The sequence below is a fragment of the Urtica dioica genome, chromosome 5 (assembly GCF_054948205.1).
Source record: "Urtica dioica subsp. dioica isolate 48M chromosome 5, U.dioica_male_clone48M_v1_H2, whole genome shotgun sequence".
Lineage (NCBI taxonomy): Eukaryota > Viridiplantae > Streptophyta > Magnoliopsida > Rosales > Urticaceae > Urtica > Urtica dioica.
The window spans coordinates 1995801-2011692 of NC_142760.1; the positions used below are offsets into that span (position 1 = coordinate 1995801).

Here is a 15892-nt window from a genome sequence, read left to right on the forward strand (position 1 = left end):
AAACAAACCAAAGTTGTATACTTGGAGCTTTTTCCTATTCTTTTGCCGTTACACACGCACAGACAAAGTTCGCTTCTTCTTCTTCTTCTTTTTTTTTTTTTTTTTTTTTTTTTTTTTTTTTTTTTTTTTTTTCTTCTTGCTGAAACAAACCAAAGTTGTGTACTTGGAATATTTTCTTCTTCTTTTGCCGTTACACACGCATAGACAAAGTTAGTTAGTTTTTTTTTTCTTGCTGACTCCTTCTCATTCACATGAGCTTCATCAAAGACTTAAAATTTAAGGTAAATTTTGTTTCATAGAATTTTATTTATTTATATTTTATTTTCATAATCACCAAATTTTTTTTATCTCAAAATTAGTGATCATTGGAGAAGTTTAGAGACAACAAGTACATTGAATCCAAGATGATAAAATCAAAACAGAGAAAAACAATCATCCATTGACTTCAAGCAAATGTTTGATCTCTCTAACCTGATTATTTCAAGTGTTGATGATTTAGTTTAGTGCATTTGCGTAGTTGTTGTTGTTTTTTTTTTTTTTTGTTACTTGTGTGATTTAGAGCATAGAAAAATAATGGGAACTTTCTGAGTCATGTTGAAATGATAGCGGAATTTGATCCTATAATGCAAGAACATGTTCGACATATTCAAAGTGGTGATATTCATAATCATTATTTAGGACATAGGATTCAAAATGAGCTTATACAAATGTTAGCACTTGAAGTTAAAAGCCAAATTTTGAAAACTATAAAAGACGCAAAATATTTCTCGATCATACTTGATTGTACTCCGGATTCAAATCACATAGAACAAATCGTTTTAAGGTGCGTATGTATGAAAAAAAAATCCAATAGCCATAGAGGAATATTTTTTTTGGGATTTTTATCCCAAAAAAAACTCCAAACCATGAGACACTTAACATGATTGGTAACGAAGAAATGTCGGGATGTTATCTCATCTCAACAAGTTCGAAGCAGAGAATTCAGAGGTGTAGGCCAAGTTGGGTACACAACAGTAAAGACATTTAAATACTTTGCCACGTTTTCGACGTTGAATTCGCAGCTATTTGGACCCGGAAACTTCGACACTCTCTCGTACTCGTCTCTGACGATATCGTAGCGAAAGACTTCTTCGCCGCGCACTAGGAAGATCACGTTCTTGTCGCTCGGATGGAAGGCGAGAACGAAGAACAAGCTCTCCGTCGAATCGTTCTCGAGAGCGGCCTCGTGCACCAACGCCCACGAGCTTTCATCGCTGCTCAGCTCCCAAATCGACAACTCAAACCGGCGACGAGAGTCATCGTCGGAATACATCACGGACATCCTGAGGCGTCCAAAGACGGCTCCGAGACGGAACTTGTCTTTGAAGGCGCACAGGCCGACTTTGATGTCCCTAAGGCGTTCGGGGAGAGGAATAAAATGTACCTCGCCAACGCCAAACGGGTCTAGCGACGCGAGGCCGTGAACCTTCTCGACGCCGGCCAACCAATACAAAACCCCTCCGACGACCACAACCTGGAGATGGGACGATAGACAGTAAATCGGTGGTTCGATTTCAGAGGGAAGAACAAATCTTTTTGTTTCCCACTCGCCCGTCTCGGGATGGAAAATAAGTGTGCAGAAGCAGAATTGGTCCCAATCGAAGTAAGCCAAGTTTACTATCACGATCTTGTAACTTGGCTGATTGAATGCTATGGCGAGTCCACAAGAACTTGGAAATTTCCAGACACGGAAATTCTCTTCAGGTATTTTGGGGAGGCCAAGGCATTGCTTGGTGAGCAGATTGCAGACAAACAGTTTGTCTCTTCCGCGAGACAAGAGCGCCAAATCGCCGGAAGTGGCCAGCAAGAAAAAGCGATCATCGTTCATCGGCGGGACAAAGCTGATGTCGCACGGCACAGCCTCCGACTCCGATTCCGACGGCAGACTCAGCAGAATCCGGTGGAAATCTTCTCCCTTAGTCTGGGAGACGTTGAAGAGAAGCTCGGAGTGTTTGGGAGTGTTTCGGTGGAATTCAACGAAGCTGTTCTTGAAATAGTCATCGCTGCCTTTGAGAAGAAGCAGAGAATGCCAGCGCTTGCAAACCAGGCTGCTCCGAATTACGGATCGCGCGTCAGGCAATCGGATCAGAATCTCCGTCAATACTTCGTCGGTCGCCAATTCCATGAAATTTGCCGATGCTCTTACCATAATTTTCCAAACCTTGAAAAATCTGCTCAGCTACATTACAATAATATACATATTCAGAGTTGGATTGGGTGAATTCGAAAAGATTAGGGCTTTCATTTCTCATCCTTACCTCAAACTCGATTTGTAATTTCTCCTGTGTGGGCGGCGAAGCAGCAGAGGGATTTACAAGCGTTTTCAGGGATGAGTGTCCTTCGTAATCACTCATCACACAGTGACGCTTATTTATTTATTTATTTGTTTGTTTGTTTTTTTTTTTTTTTTTTTTTTTTGAGTGACAAGTTCCTTTTCTATGTTTTTCGATCAGCTTTCCTTTTTCTACTTGTTCAATCTTAAAAATAGATACCCTTGTTTTTTTAATTGTTACAAGTGCAACCCTTCAACTTATTTTATTAAGAAAAAAGAAAAAAAAAGAAAAAGAAAAAAAAAAACACAATGTATTTGATATTTTATGTTCAGTCCTATGTGGCACGGAAAAGTTTGACAAAACAAATTGTAACAGTTGTTCAAGTCAAAGCTGCAAGAAGTTGTTCAACCAATTCGGGTTACTTTAATTACTTCTCTGACGCGTGAACTGAACTAAATTATTTCTTTTTAGTTTCAAAAATCACGAAGATACGACTGGATTTGATATGTAAATCATTTTTTTTTTGTTTTTTTTTTTTCTGTACTGACGCTTTCATTTTCTATGTCATAGCAAATATGTCCATATTTCATTCTTAAAAATAGATACCTTTTCTTTTTAATTGTTACAAGTACACCCCTTCAATTTATTTTATTCTTTCCTTAAAAAAGAAAATATAATAAACACAACTAAACTAAACTGTAAAAAATTGAATAAGTTTCTGAATAAATCAGATAAAATTATAATGATTGTTTTTAATGTGTGAAAAAAGTAAGCAGAAAGTGAAAATGATACATCAAAATTGTTAACTATAATGGAACTGATTGGCAGGAAAAATAAGACGAATGGTAATATTATTAATTAAATAAATAATAAACAAAACTAATAAAATAAATGCGTAGACATGAAATTTAGAAACAATAGTCACCACTGATTTTATTTCCGTCACCTTTTATTTCATCATTTAGAAACAGTCATATTAATATCCTAATTAAATTTATAATTCTATCTGACAATTATATATAGTTGAAGAAAACAAGTAGTTTCTCGCATGCAGAAAAAAGAAAAGCAAACAGTTTTGTTGTCTTGAGAGGAGAAACTTCGTTGCATGCAATGATCATCACACACAGAGCTCGCACAGGTTTTCTTATACTTACACTGATCTCATCAAATTTATATATTTTTTATTTTGCTCTAAGAAATCTCAATGCCGTAGGCTTTTAATCATCTCATAGAAGTGTAGAAATTAATTAGAGAGGAAAAAATGAATAAATATTTTCTAATTGTTGTATATTTTATGAGAGGAGAACCTCCTATTTATACAAAGAAAAAAAGAATAAATAATTACATTTGTGCATTGGAAGAATAAAGACAATATAAGAAATATACAAACATGAGAAAGAGAAAATACAACATCCAATGAGATCGTGCAACTTCCAAGAGATAGTACGACTTCCAATGAGATAGTGCAACTTTCAAGAGTTTGTGTTTTCAACACTCCCATTCAAGCTTGATGGTAGATGTTGAGAAGATCAAACTTGCTACTAGGGCCGGCCTATGTGATAAGCCAATTAAGCATAAGCTTAAGGCCCAAAAAAATTAAGAAAAAATAAGGCCTACAAATTTTGTATTTAATAAGCATAATTTTTATCTGATAAAGCCCACATGGTTGAATATTCAACAAACACACAAAATTGACCTTTTAAAATAATGAAATAAAAGTCAATTAAATATCTTAAACGCTGAAACAAACCAAAGTTGTGTACTTGAAGCCTTTTCCTCTTCTTTTGCCGTTACATATGCACAGACAAAGTTAGCTTCTTCTTTTTTTTATTTTTTTTTTATTTTTTTTTTCTTGCTGAAACAAACCAAAGTTGTGTACTTGGAGCCTTTTCCTCTTCTTTTGCTGTTACGCACGCACAGACAAAGTTTGTTATTTTTTTTTATTTTCTTGCTAACACCTTCTCATTCACATGAGCTTCATTAAAGACTTAAAATTTAAGGTAAATTTTGATTCATAGAGTTTTATTTATTTATATTTTATTTTCATAATCACCAAATTTTTTTTATCTCAAAATTAGTGATCATTGGAGAAGTTTAGAGACAACAAGTACATTGAATCCAAGACGGGAAAAGCAAAAAAGAGAAAAACAATCATCCATTGACTTCAAACAAAGATTTTATCTCTCTAACCTGATTATTTTAAGTGTTGATGATTTAGTTTAGTGCATTTGCATAGTTGTTTTTTTTTTTTTTTACTTGTTGTGTGATTTAGAACATAGAAAAATAATGGGAACTTTCTGAGTCTTGTTGAAATGATAGCGGAATTTGATCCTATAATGCAAGAACATGTTCGACGTATTCAAAGTGGTGATATTCATAATCATTATTTAGGACATATGATTCAAAATGAGCTTATACAAATGTTGGCTACTTGAAGTTAAAAGCCAAATTTTGAAAACTATAAAAGACGCAAAATATTTCTCGGTCATACTTGATTGTACTCCGGATTCAGATCACATAGAACAAATGTCTATCGTTTTAAGGTGCGTATGTATGAAAAAAAAAATCCAATAGCCATAGAGGAATATTTTTTGGGATTTTTACAAGTTGATGATACTTCCGTTGAAGGTCTTTTTGGTACACTTGTAAAAGAAATTGAAAATCTAGGATTTGACATACAAGATATAAGAAGACAAGGTTATGATAACGGATCTAATATGAAAGGAAAACATCACGGTATTCAAAAAATATTATTAGATATAAATCCTAGAGCATTTTATACACTTTGTGGTTGTCATAGTCTTAATTTAGTACTTTCCGATGTTGCAAACTCTTGTGTTAGGGCTATTTCATTTTTTGGGGTTCTTCAACGCATATATTCATTGTTTTCTTCTTCTACCAAGTGCTGAAAAGTGTTAAAAGATAACATATCCGATTTGGCCGTTAAATCATTGTCGCAAACTCGTTGAAAAATTCGTATTGATAGTTTTAAGGAAATTAGATACCAAGCTCCTAGAGATGCATTGCTTGAGTTAGGAAAAACTTGTGACGATCCTAACATAAAGAGTGAAGCCAAATGTCTTGCGGAGTATGAATTAGAAAATTTTAAATTTTTGCTAAGCATGACTATTTGGTATGATATATTGTTTGCTATCAATGTTGCAAGTAAAAGCTTACAAAGTGAGAATATGCATATTGAGATTGTTATAGATCAATTGAGAGGTCTTATCACATATTTTCAAAATTATAGAGAAAATGGGTTTACAAATGCCATTATTTCGGTAAAAGAGATTGCAAATGAGATGGAAATCGAACCCAAATTTCGAGAAAAACGTATGAATCATAGGAAAAAACAATTTGGAAAAAGTGTTGATTGTGGTGAAAAACTAACTCCCGAAGAGTCAATTCGAATTGAATATTTTCTCTTCATCGTCGATCAAGTTATATCTTCATTTACAAATAGATTTGAGCAATTTGAAACATATGCAAATATTTTTGGATTTCTTTTCAATTTCAAAAAGCTAAAATCATTGGATGAATGTACTTTGAAAAAAAATTCATTGAATCTTGAAGATGTATTAAAATGTAATGGAGTTTCTGACATTGATGGGTTAGATTTGTTTTGTTAATTAAAAGTGATAAGAGAAATTTTGGTGAGGGAAAATAGTAGTCCAATTGAAACACTTGATTATATTAAAAATGTGGAATGTTTTCCAAATGCATGCATTGCTTATAGGATATTATTAACTATTCATGTAACCGTGGCTTCCGCCGGAAGAGGTTTTTCAAAGTTGAAATTAATAAAATCTTATTTGAGATCAACTATGTTGCAAGAACGCTTGAACGGGTTAGCTATATTGTCAATTGAAAAAAATATGTTATCCGAGCTTGAATTCAAAGATCTAATTAATATGTTTGCATCACAAAAGGTTAGAAAAGTTCAATTTTTATAAATGTTTATTTGCTAAATCTTTTCTTTGTATGTTTATCTATTTGTTAGGTATTTGGATCGAAAAATGAACAAGTTGAAGACGCGTGCTCACAAAGATCTTAATAGACATTTTCTCTTTTTTTTTTTTCCTTTTAATTTAAGAAGATAATATTAAAAGTTGTTGTTAAAAAATTGATACTATTACTTTTGAATTTTATATTTATTTATTTTTGTAAGGCTTCATTTTAATGTTTCACTTAAGGCATTGACAATCATTGGGCCGGCACTCCTTGCTACACAGCTTGGAAAAACTAATCTATGAAGAGGTTTGGTGAGGATGTCTGCGACTTGATGTCGCGTTGGAATGTACTCTATTTCAATGATATTCGACTCTATCTTCTCACTGATGAAGTGGCGGTCAATCTCGATATGCCTGGTTCTGTCGTGATGAACTTGATTTTTAGCAATGCTGAGGGCGGCTTGATTATCGCATAGAAGCTTGATATGTCCTTCGAAATTCATCTTGAGGTCTTCAAGACCATATGTCTTCACACACTCCATTTGCTAATGATCTGGGTTCGGCTTCAGCACTACTTCACAAGACTACTGATTGTTTCTTGCTACACGCCACATGACGAGATTCTCCCATACATAGATGCACATGCCTGGTGTCGATTTTCGATTTGGACATACCCTGCCCAATCTGCATAAGTGAAAACTTTGATACCTTGACTGCTTCTTTTCTTGAAGGAGAGACCTGTTCAAGAAGTATCGCAAGCTTCCAAGGTCCTTGACTTCGAATTCGGATGACAAAGTCTACTTCAATCTCTTTGATTTCTTCACGATCATCTCTGGTAATAACTACGTCGTCCACACACACACAGTGAGGATGGTGCGCTTGCCTAAAGTTGAGATATGTGAGAAGAGTGTAGGATCTGCTTGGCTTTGTGAGTAGTCGCACTATTTGAGCACATGAGTGAACTTTCCGAACCAGGCTTGAGGAGACTGCTTGAGTCTGTATAGGGACTTTTTGAGTTTGCAGACTTTGTCGGTATCTTGACAGTTTTCAAAGCCTGGTGAGATTTGCATGTAGACTTCTTCTTCCAGTTTGTCATTCAGGAAGGCATTCTTCACATCGAGTTGGATAAATGGTCAATCTAAGTTGGCTGCTAGAGAGAAGAATTCTGATGGTGTTGAACTTAGCGACCGGTGCGAAGGTTTCTTGATAATCAATGTCATATGCCTGAGTGTACCCCTTAGCAACGAGACGAGCTTTGAATCTCTCCACGGAGCCATCTGAGTTGTGTTTGATGGGGAATAACCATCTGCATCCGATAGTTCATTTGTTAGGTGGCAGCTCGGTGATTTTCCACGTGTCATTCTGCTCGAGGGCTTAGATTTCTGCATGACTAGCATCTCGCCAAGCTAGTATCTAGAGGGCTTCTTCGATTGATTGAGGCACCTTTTTTCTGATCCAATTTTGTCACATTGGCTTGATAGCTCGCTGAGAGATTTTCGTAGTACACATAATCTTCCATCATGTATGGACCACATGAACGAGCAGGTTTTCTCAAGGTGATAGATAAGTCCGGTGATGAGATGTTACCTTGTTCATTGATTTCCGTGTTCATGATTGGAGAGACATCATGGGTATGAACTTGTGCCGGACTCTGGGTAAGGTTTAGGTCGCAAGGAACTTTTGAACTGGATTATGTGAGTTTGGGATTTAGCGAATTGGGGATGGGATTATTTGGAATGTTCGGAAGACTTTGAGGTGAGTTCGTCAGGCTAGGCGGTAAATGATTCGGAGCTAAACTGATGTCTGGATTGATGATGAGCCAATTTGGGGAGTCATTGCCGCTGTTCTCCCCCTGACGAGCAGAATTGATGAAGTATGGACTCAGTTCTTGAAAAGTAACGTCCATAGATACTACGAATTTTTTGGAAGTGGGTTCATAACATTTGTAGCCCTTCTAAGTAGGCGAGGAAGACACACTTCGTTGATTTGGGCTCGAGTTTCCCTTGAGTGTATGTGTGGGTAAACACGGAACAACCAAATACTTTAGGTGGGAGAGTGGATATGAGTCGTGTTTGGGGAAATGTTTCAAGGAGGACGCGAGCTGGAATTCTGTAGTTAAGGACACAAGACGGCATTCGATTTATGAGGTAGGTAGTCGTGAAGACTGCTTCTCCCCAAAAGTGTGATGACACATTTGATGAGAACATGATAGCTCGCGCGACCTCGAGGAGATGTCGATTTTTATGTTCAGCTACTCCATTTCGTTGAGGGTATGAACACACGAGCTGGAATGGATTATGCCTTGGGTTTTGAAGAAAGAACCGAGCTCCGAATTGAAATAATCTCGAGCATTATCAGTATGGACGATCTAAATGGGAGTATCGAACTAAGTTTGGATCATTTTGTGAAAGGATTTGAAGAGTTCGACTATTTCTGACTTGTGGTTCATCATTATACCAACTTAGTCTCGTATGGTCGTCAACAAAAAGTACAAACCACCGGGCTCCAGTAATATTTGAAACTTTAGAAGGGCCCCAAATATCACTGTGTATGGTAGCAAATGAGCGAGATGGTTTGTATGGATTGAGATAATACAAGCTACGAGTATGTTTGGCAAACTCACACATATCACATTGAATAGAATTTACATTTTTATTGAGAAATAGAGAAGAAACATTCTTTTGAGATACATGAAACTCGGATTTCTTAATCTAAGATGGTTAAGCATGATTTCTTTGTGTAATGGTGGGGATTGGGCCATTTGACATAGATGGGTGATATGAGATGGTTTGAGGATGTAGAGTTCGATACTGAGTTCGACATTACCAATCTGTCTCCTCGAATCATGTTCCTGAAACACACATGAACATTGATAAAAAATAGTTCGACACCGAGAATCCTTGTTGATCTTGTGCACAGATAAAAGATTGCATTTTAATTGAGGAACAAAAAACACTGACTCCAGTTTCAAGCACTCTCATATGACCACAGTTTCGATACAAACAACTTTGGTTTTGGATCCGTTGGCAATGATGACCGATATGTTTCTATCACATATACAGTATTTGGTGAATAGATTTCGGTTACCAGTCATATGGTTTGAGGCCCCTGAGTTGACAATCCAGGCTGACAGATTTTCCAAGCTTACATGAAGAGCTCGAGTAGAGTTACCTAAAGGGCCAACACTAATGCTTTCTCCTCCGAGCTGAGCTTGTTGGATGAGTCTTTGGAGGATAGCGAGCTGGTCGCTGTTGAATGATGAGGAACCTGAGGTGGAATTCGATGTAGAGGAAGGGATAGACACCAAATTTCCGTTCGAGGTTCGATCTTTGGTGTCTCGAGTTGACTTCGGATTTAGTAGTCTGCCATTGAGCTTCTAGCACGATTCTAGAATACGACCATGTTGTCTGCAATGATCGCAGAAGGGCCTAGCTTTATAGGGTTTGTTGTTCGCGGAAACATGAACTGCTAGGCTTTTTTCACATATGGTGAGAGCAGACGAGTCTGAGCTCGGAATTGAGCTTGCATTGGGTTGACTTTATCCAAGCATGATTTTCCTTATGCTTTCTTCGTGTCTGACAGCAGAGAAGGCTTCCCGGAGATATGGTAGTGGTTTCTTATTGAGAATGTGCCCTCTAACCTCGTCAAGGTCTTTGTTGAGTCTGGATAACAGCTTGAATACACGTTTGGTCTCCACGATCCTGCTGTAGAGCTTTGCGTCCTCAGTGCAGGTCTACTGGTGATGTTCGTAGAGATCGATCTTCTGCCATAGATGTGTGAGTTAACTGAAGAACTGAGTAACAGACATCTCTTATTGACGTAGGTGTGGCACCAAATGGGAAATGAAATTGTGTTATCATCAAGGAAATGTTTGGCTCAAGAATGGTTGGTCCCGATTTGCGGACCATTATTCGATTCTCGAAGATTACATGTTGGCTTTTCGATACAAAGGGAATTCTCGATTCCGTGTCGTCATTTTCAACGCCTCTAACACGGAGATCGATTACCCGCCGCTCATTTACTCCGATCATAGACATGATGAGCAGATAAATTCCGTCAAAGACGAGCCAGCCGAGATCTTCGATGACTCGGAAACTTCATTAGCCCCGTGTTCTCATCCCCGAAAGAGAGCGAGAACGAGCCATAGAGACGATCCTCGAAGCGATAAAGAAATTCGGACCAAAGGCATGGATGAAAAAGTGTTGCAATTTTAAGTTTTTATACATTTTTTTTTTCTTTTTTATTTCGGCTTTGATCATCAACTTTGAATGGTAATTTTCTTTTTTGCAGGGAAATCAGAAATCACTCGACGGAGAAAAATCTCTGCTATTGAGAGAGCTAGAGCCTTCATTTCTAATGGCCCTTCTTTCATCGCCTTTATGCGACCCAGCTATGTTCATGGTCACTGTTTGGTACGCTTCGTTTATTAAAAAAGAAAAAATTATGCCGACATTTATTCGTTCTTTATAAGAAAATAATCAATTATTGGGAAAATTTTATAGCCAAAAAATTTGTTGAATTTTGTTAATTGTGCAATAACTATAAAAATTCGATTATTTTGCAATACAGTCTCATACAAATAAACTAGTGACTTTTCAGCGTTTTGATACTTCCTTCGCAAGAAAACATCTTAAACTAGGATTTGGAGAGGCAATCCTAAAACTTCCTAATGAGAGGACGTTTTGGCCAATGAAGTATTCATTTTATGGGAATTCAAATGCAAAGCTCCACTCTGGTTGGAAAGAATTCGCAAGAGAAAATCAGTTGAAAATACACGATGTTTGCAAATTTGTTCTGCTTCGGACAAAAAAGGTCTCTTTCAAAGTCGTAGTTTTTCGTGACAACAACAAAGCAGAAGATAAAACATCCGATACTCGTAAGAGAAAAACTTCACCATTGAATGCTCGTCTGCAAAAGAGAGCCAGAACAAGTCATGAACAAGCCGCTCTTAAGACGAAAGGCACGAAAAAGCTGCTAGTATATAACTTTTTCATTCTTTCTTATGCACTGATTTACGATTTGATCATAACTTGATTGTGTTTCTGTCAACATCATTGTGTGTGCAGGGAAATCTAAAACCAATAACCGAAAGATAAAGAAATCGACAACAAAAACGAACAAATGACGGCTATTGAGAAATCTAGAGCCTTCACTTCTGATCGCCCATTTTTCAGTGCTGTTGTGTATCCTTACTATCTCCGTAGCAGCTTCTTGGTACACTTGAAAAATAATACGTAAAAAAAAAACATTTATGTCAACATATTCTAATATTGCCAGGATTCCTATTCTATAATTATATAATATGTGACAGATGTGCTTTTTTTTTTTTTTTTGGGTCAGAATATCAAACCTTGGTTCGCAAGAAAACATCTGATGTGTGAATTCGCAGAGGGAACCCTAAAACTTCGCAATAAGAGCATGATTTGGCCAGTCAAGTACAATTGCATTAAGCTCAACAACAATAATTTGATCGCCAGATTTTTTTGCGGCTGGAAAGAATTCGCGAGAGAGGTTGGATTGAAAATAGACGATGTGTGCGTGTTTGTTCTGCTTCAATCCAAAAACATTTCCTTCGACGTCGTAATTTTCCGCAACGAAAAGAACGTAAAAAATGAAAAGAACTCATCAAACATAAAGGAAGGAACGAGCAGCGGATCAAAAGCTCAGAAACAGAATAAATCCTTGGCTGGGATCGAAAAATCGACCGAACCTTCAAGTGAGCACCAGAAAAATCCTTTCCCGTTTTTCTCTCGTCATTACTTAAATTTTGTTTATATTTTTTTTCATATTTGTTTGTAAAGGTGCTAAGAACTATTTTAGGCCTGCTATCGATAATTTTGGGAAAAGATTATTGAGCTTGGCTGAGAGAGCTCAGCTTCTTGAAAGAGCTCGTTTTGAATCTGATATCCCTTTCTTCAAGCAAGTTATTCAGCCATCATATATCTGCCATCGCTGTTGCATTGTAAGGCTTTTATTATTATTAGGATATATCTCAAAAACATTAGTAAGTCGATTCAATTTTCTGTTATGTTTCGATTATTGCTACTATTTTACTCTCTCTCTCTCTCTCTCAGTCGGTGCCGGGCAATTTCGTTGAGGATCACATTGAGAGTCGAAGCGGGGACGTGATTCTGCGGGTCACAAACAGCGATGAAATTTGGCATGCCCGTCTCGTATCGAGGTTTTCGAAGAAAACGATGCGATCAATGGCCGAGATCCGTAGTGGCTGGAGAGTGTTCTCCGAGTGCAACAAATTGAAACTACGCGACGCTGTGATTCTCGAACTCTTGAACAAGACCGAGATCTCGTTCCGAGTCTCCATCGTCCGAGCTCCTCAGTCCACGTAATTTATTAATTGTGATGTTTCTCTCTAATTCGATCGTGCTTCTGAGTTTTCTGTTTTGAATGGCTCGTTTTGTGATCTCTTTCCGTTTGGTGAAATTATATGTTTGTATTAAACGAAGCCTGGTCCTGATTAAACTAGGTTATTATGTACTAATTTCAATTTAAAGTACGTTTGAGGCTTTGAGCATGTTCGGTAACTTAAAAACAAATTTAGCAATGTTTTAATTTCATGTGTTTACTACTCCAAGGAAAATAGTTTCATGTTTTTTATATAGCATTTTGGTACATAAAAAATATTTGAATCAATTGATATTTTAATATTGAACTTGTTTGTGAAATATATCGCTACGAAACTTTGGTACATATTTGTCTAACTTAAATAAGTAACATTTTTTTTTTTGAAGTTGGGGATTGAACCCACGACCTCCACACAGGAGATTGTGTGGAATTACCATTAGGTTATGTACCACAAATAAGTAACTTTTTAAGGACACATAGTTTGGAAATTATCCTTTTTTCAAAATTATTTATTCAAATATCTCATTTTTGTATTCGATATATAATTATTATTTTAGATAATTTTGTTGACAATTTTATTTTACTTATTTTTTGAACTGCTTACTCTGTTAGAAGAACAACGAGGATAAAATTGTCAGAAAATAAATAAATAGAAATTAGGGGGAAATTATTTATTAAATGTTTGAAAATACAGAGTTTGTTACGAATAATTATCTTCAAATAAGCTATTCGTATAATTTTCTCATCTTCTATTTTGATCAGCAATAATAATTCCGGAATTCTCACCATTGCTCTACTCAAATCTACGGTATTCACTGCACCACCATTTATTGTCCTGCGCCTAATCCCATGGAAGTTGGCTATATTCCGAATTCTTTTCTATTTGTTTTCACTCAACCAAAACATAGTTTACATGTTTATGATTCATAATTCACAGCTCAGAATCAAATTACCAAAGAAAGAGGAAGAAAGAAAAATAAGAAAAATTACTCGATCTAGCCCACGTCAAACATTGAGATTGCGTAATGGGCAACATTCCAAAGTGTTTTGCTAAATGGCCAGATTTGATGATGCGGCATTTAACCTGAATTTTTTATTCTCATTTTAAGTTTTTAACCCTTTTTTTTTTTTTTTTTTTTTTAAATAAAGAGAATTCTGTAATAAGGAAGTCAACTATGGTTTGATTTCTTAAATTAAAGCTTACCTAATATATAGCAACAGATTTGTTTAATCTTGTTTCAGTTTTTTCGTTTAACAAAATTAAATGTACATTTACATAAATCATACAATCTCGGTGCATTAACAAAATATACGTACATTAACAAGTTTTAACTCAATAACTAATGGAATTATTTTCGAAATATTAAGACAGTAACATACACCAATGAAAAACATTGAGCCAAAAACCCAAGAACGGAATCAACAACATATACAGAAGTTAACGGGATACGCAAAAACTTACAAGTATAACCCAAGAACAAATATAATAACAAGTTTTTAATTCAGTGAATTGACAATATACACACAAATTAACAAAATATACACAAACTAACAAAACAAATTCCCCATAGAACACGAACGAAAACAACACTAACAAATATGAACGAACGCTAAAAAAACATTAACAATTACTAACAATTATTTTCAAAATCCCTATTTTTATTTAAAAAAATCTTTACGACAATCCTAGACTTACAAATAATTTGGATTTAAGAAAAGTCCCAATCATCAAGATCTTTTTCCCTCCGCTTCCTAAATGCTAGTCGCCTGGCGTTCGCCAAGATTTAGGGTTATAATTTTTTTTTTACTCAGTTTTTTTTTTCTTTTTTTGAAGATTTAGGGTTAGAAATTCGGGAGATGGTGTTTGAAGATTAGAAGTTGGATTTGTGTTTCCTTTATTTAAGGAAAATCGGTCATAAATCTCTCTTTTTCTATGAAATCTATGTAAAGAGATCGTGTGCCATTTTCTATACACTTGCTATATATATGTAGGTAACATTCTTCTTTTGTCTAGTTGGTGATTTTTTTTTATTACTCTTTTAAATCTAGTATAGATATATTCCCACGGAGGCCGTGCCGGAAGCGGCGTCGGAGAAAATGACGCCGAATCGGAGGTCGGTCTGGAGGAGCGTGTGCATCATGATCCGGTATCGGAACTCGAAGATCTGGAGTGGGAGGATTGCGCCGGGGAAGAGAACCAGCGGGAGCGGGAACAGAGGGAGCTCCACGAGGTCGCTCGACTTCGGCGAGTTTCCTCCGGCGAAGTTCCGCTCCGAGAACGACGACGACGCCGAACACCGCAAAGTTCCTGTCCTGACGCGACGACAATGGTGGCGGTGGGGCCGGATTGGGAAACTAGGGTTTAATGAGGGTTTGGGATTAAGTGAAGGAGACGGTGGCGATGGAATGAGCTGAGGAAGAGCCATTCGTACCTTCTAGAGAGAGAGAGAGAGAGAGTGTTTTAGCTCTTCGACTCTTAGACTTGTTCTTGAGTCGTCGTGTTTAAAAGTGCCCACACACTAATTCCTTTCTTTCTCGAGTGATTCTTGTGATAGAAACTTTCATGGTTGCTCGAGTTCCCGTAGAAAGAAGAGAGACGAGCTGCGTGGGGAGATGAATGTTTCAACCTTCCTAAGGCTTCTCAATGTTCAAACTTCACAAAGGTTAGTAAACAAATAATGCTCTTTAATAGATTTAATTTAAATGTATTTGCTCCTTGTCTAGGTTAGTAAAATCGTTTTACTTGTTTTAAAGAAAAATTTTAAATTCCGCCGCTTACTCGAAGCGTTAAATCTTTTCTTAACCCTAGATCAATTCCAACAAATGGTATCAGAGCTATGGTCAAAGATATGCATGTACATGTAATTAAAACTATGAGCTTGAAAATCGTTTTCGAAAGGTTACTAATTTTGTGACAAGTTAAAATTGTTTTCTTAGATTTTTTTTTAATTAAAAATCATGTTGATTTTTATGACTTTGGGATGTTATTAAAACATATTAGATTCAGTTCTAAAAGTTTTTAATTTTTTATAATGAAAAACGTGTTTTTAAGTTTGAGAAAATTTCGAGTAATTTTGTGACTAGTTATATTGTCTTGCTAGTTTCGTTTATTTACTCGTTTCGTTTTATGTTTGTTGTTATTTTCTTTTATACCATTTTATTACCATGTTAATAAAAACTCATCCCATCTAAGGCCAATCGAACAGATTGGAAACTCAGGAGCGAACAGGCTTGCGAGCCAGGGATGACAACAACCCTTCAGAGGAA

The 15892-nt window shown here is 36.2% G+C and overlaps 3 protein-coding genes across 3 annotated transcripts; 1 reads left to right on the forward strand and 2 right to left on the reverse strand.

Moving 5' to 3' along the window:
• Positions 1-927: 927 nt before the first annotated feature.
• On the reverse strand, positions 928-2437 carry LOC149394779 (putative F-box/kelch-repeat protein At1g15680). Its single transcript, XM_089615530.1, has 2 exons — positions 2298-2437; positions 928-2218 (listed from the first exon to the last, which is right to left on the reverse strand). The coding sequence occupies exons 1-2, from the start codon at positions 2391-2393 to the stop codon at positions 959-961; spliced, it is 1356 nt and encodes a 451-aa protein (XP_089471656.1). The 5' UTR covers positions 2394-2437; the 3' UTR covers positions 928-958.
• An 8910-nt stretch (positions 2438-11347) lies between these two features.
• On the forward strand, positions 11348-12609 carry LOC149394780 (uncharacterized). Its single transcript, XM_089615337.1, has 4 exons — positions 11348-11476; positions 11603-11978; positions 12064-12224; positions 12337-12609. Exons 1-4 carry the CDS (start codon positions 11384-11386, stop codon positions 12607-12609), a joined length of 903 nt encoding a protein of 300 aa, XP_089471463.1. The 5' UTR covers positions 11348-11383.
• A 2061-nt stretch (positions 12610-14670) lies between these two features.
• Positions 14671-15051, reverse strand: LOC149394781 (uncharacterized). Its single transcript, XM_089615339.1, has one exon. It carries the CDS (start codon positions 15049-15051, stop codon positions 14671-14673), a length of 381 nt encoding a protein of 126 aa, XP_089471465.1.
• Positions 15052-15892: the final 841 nt, after the last annotated feature.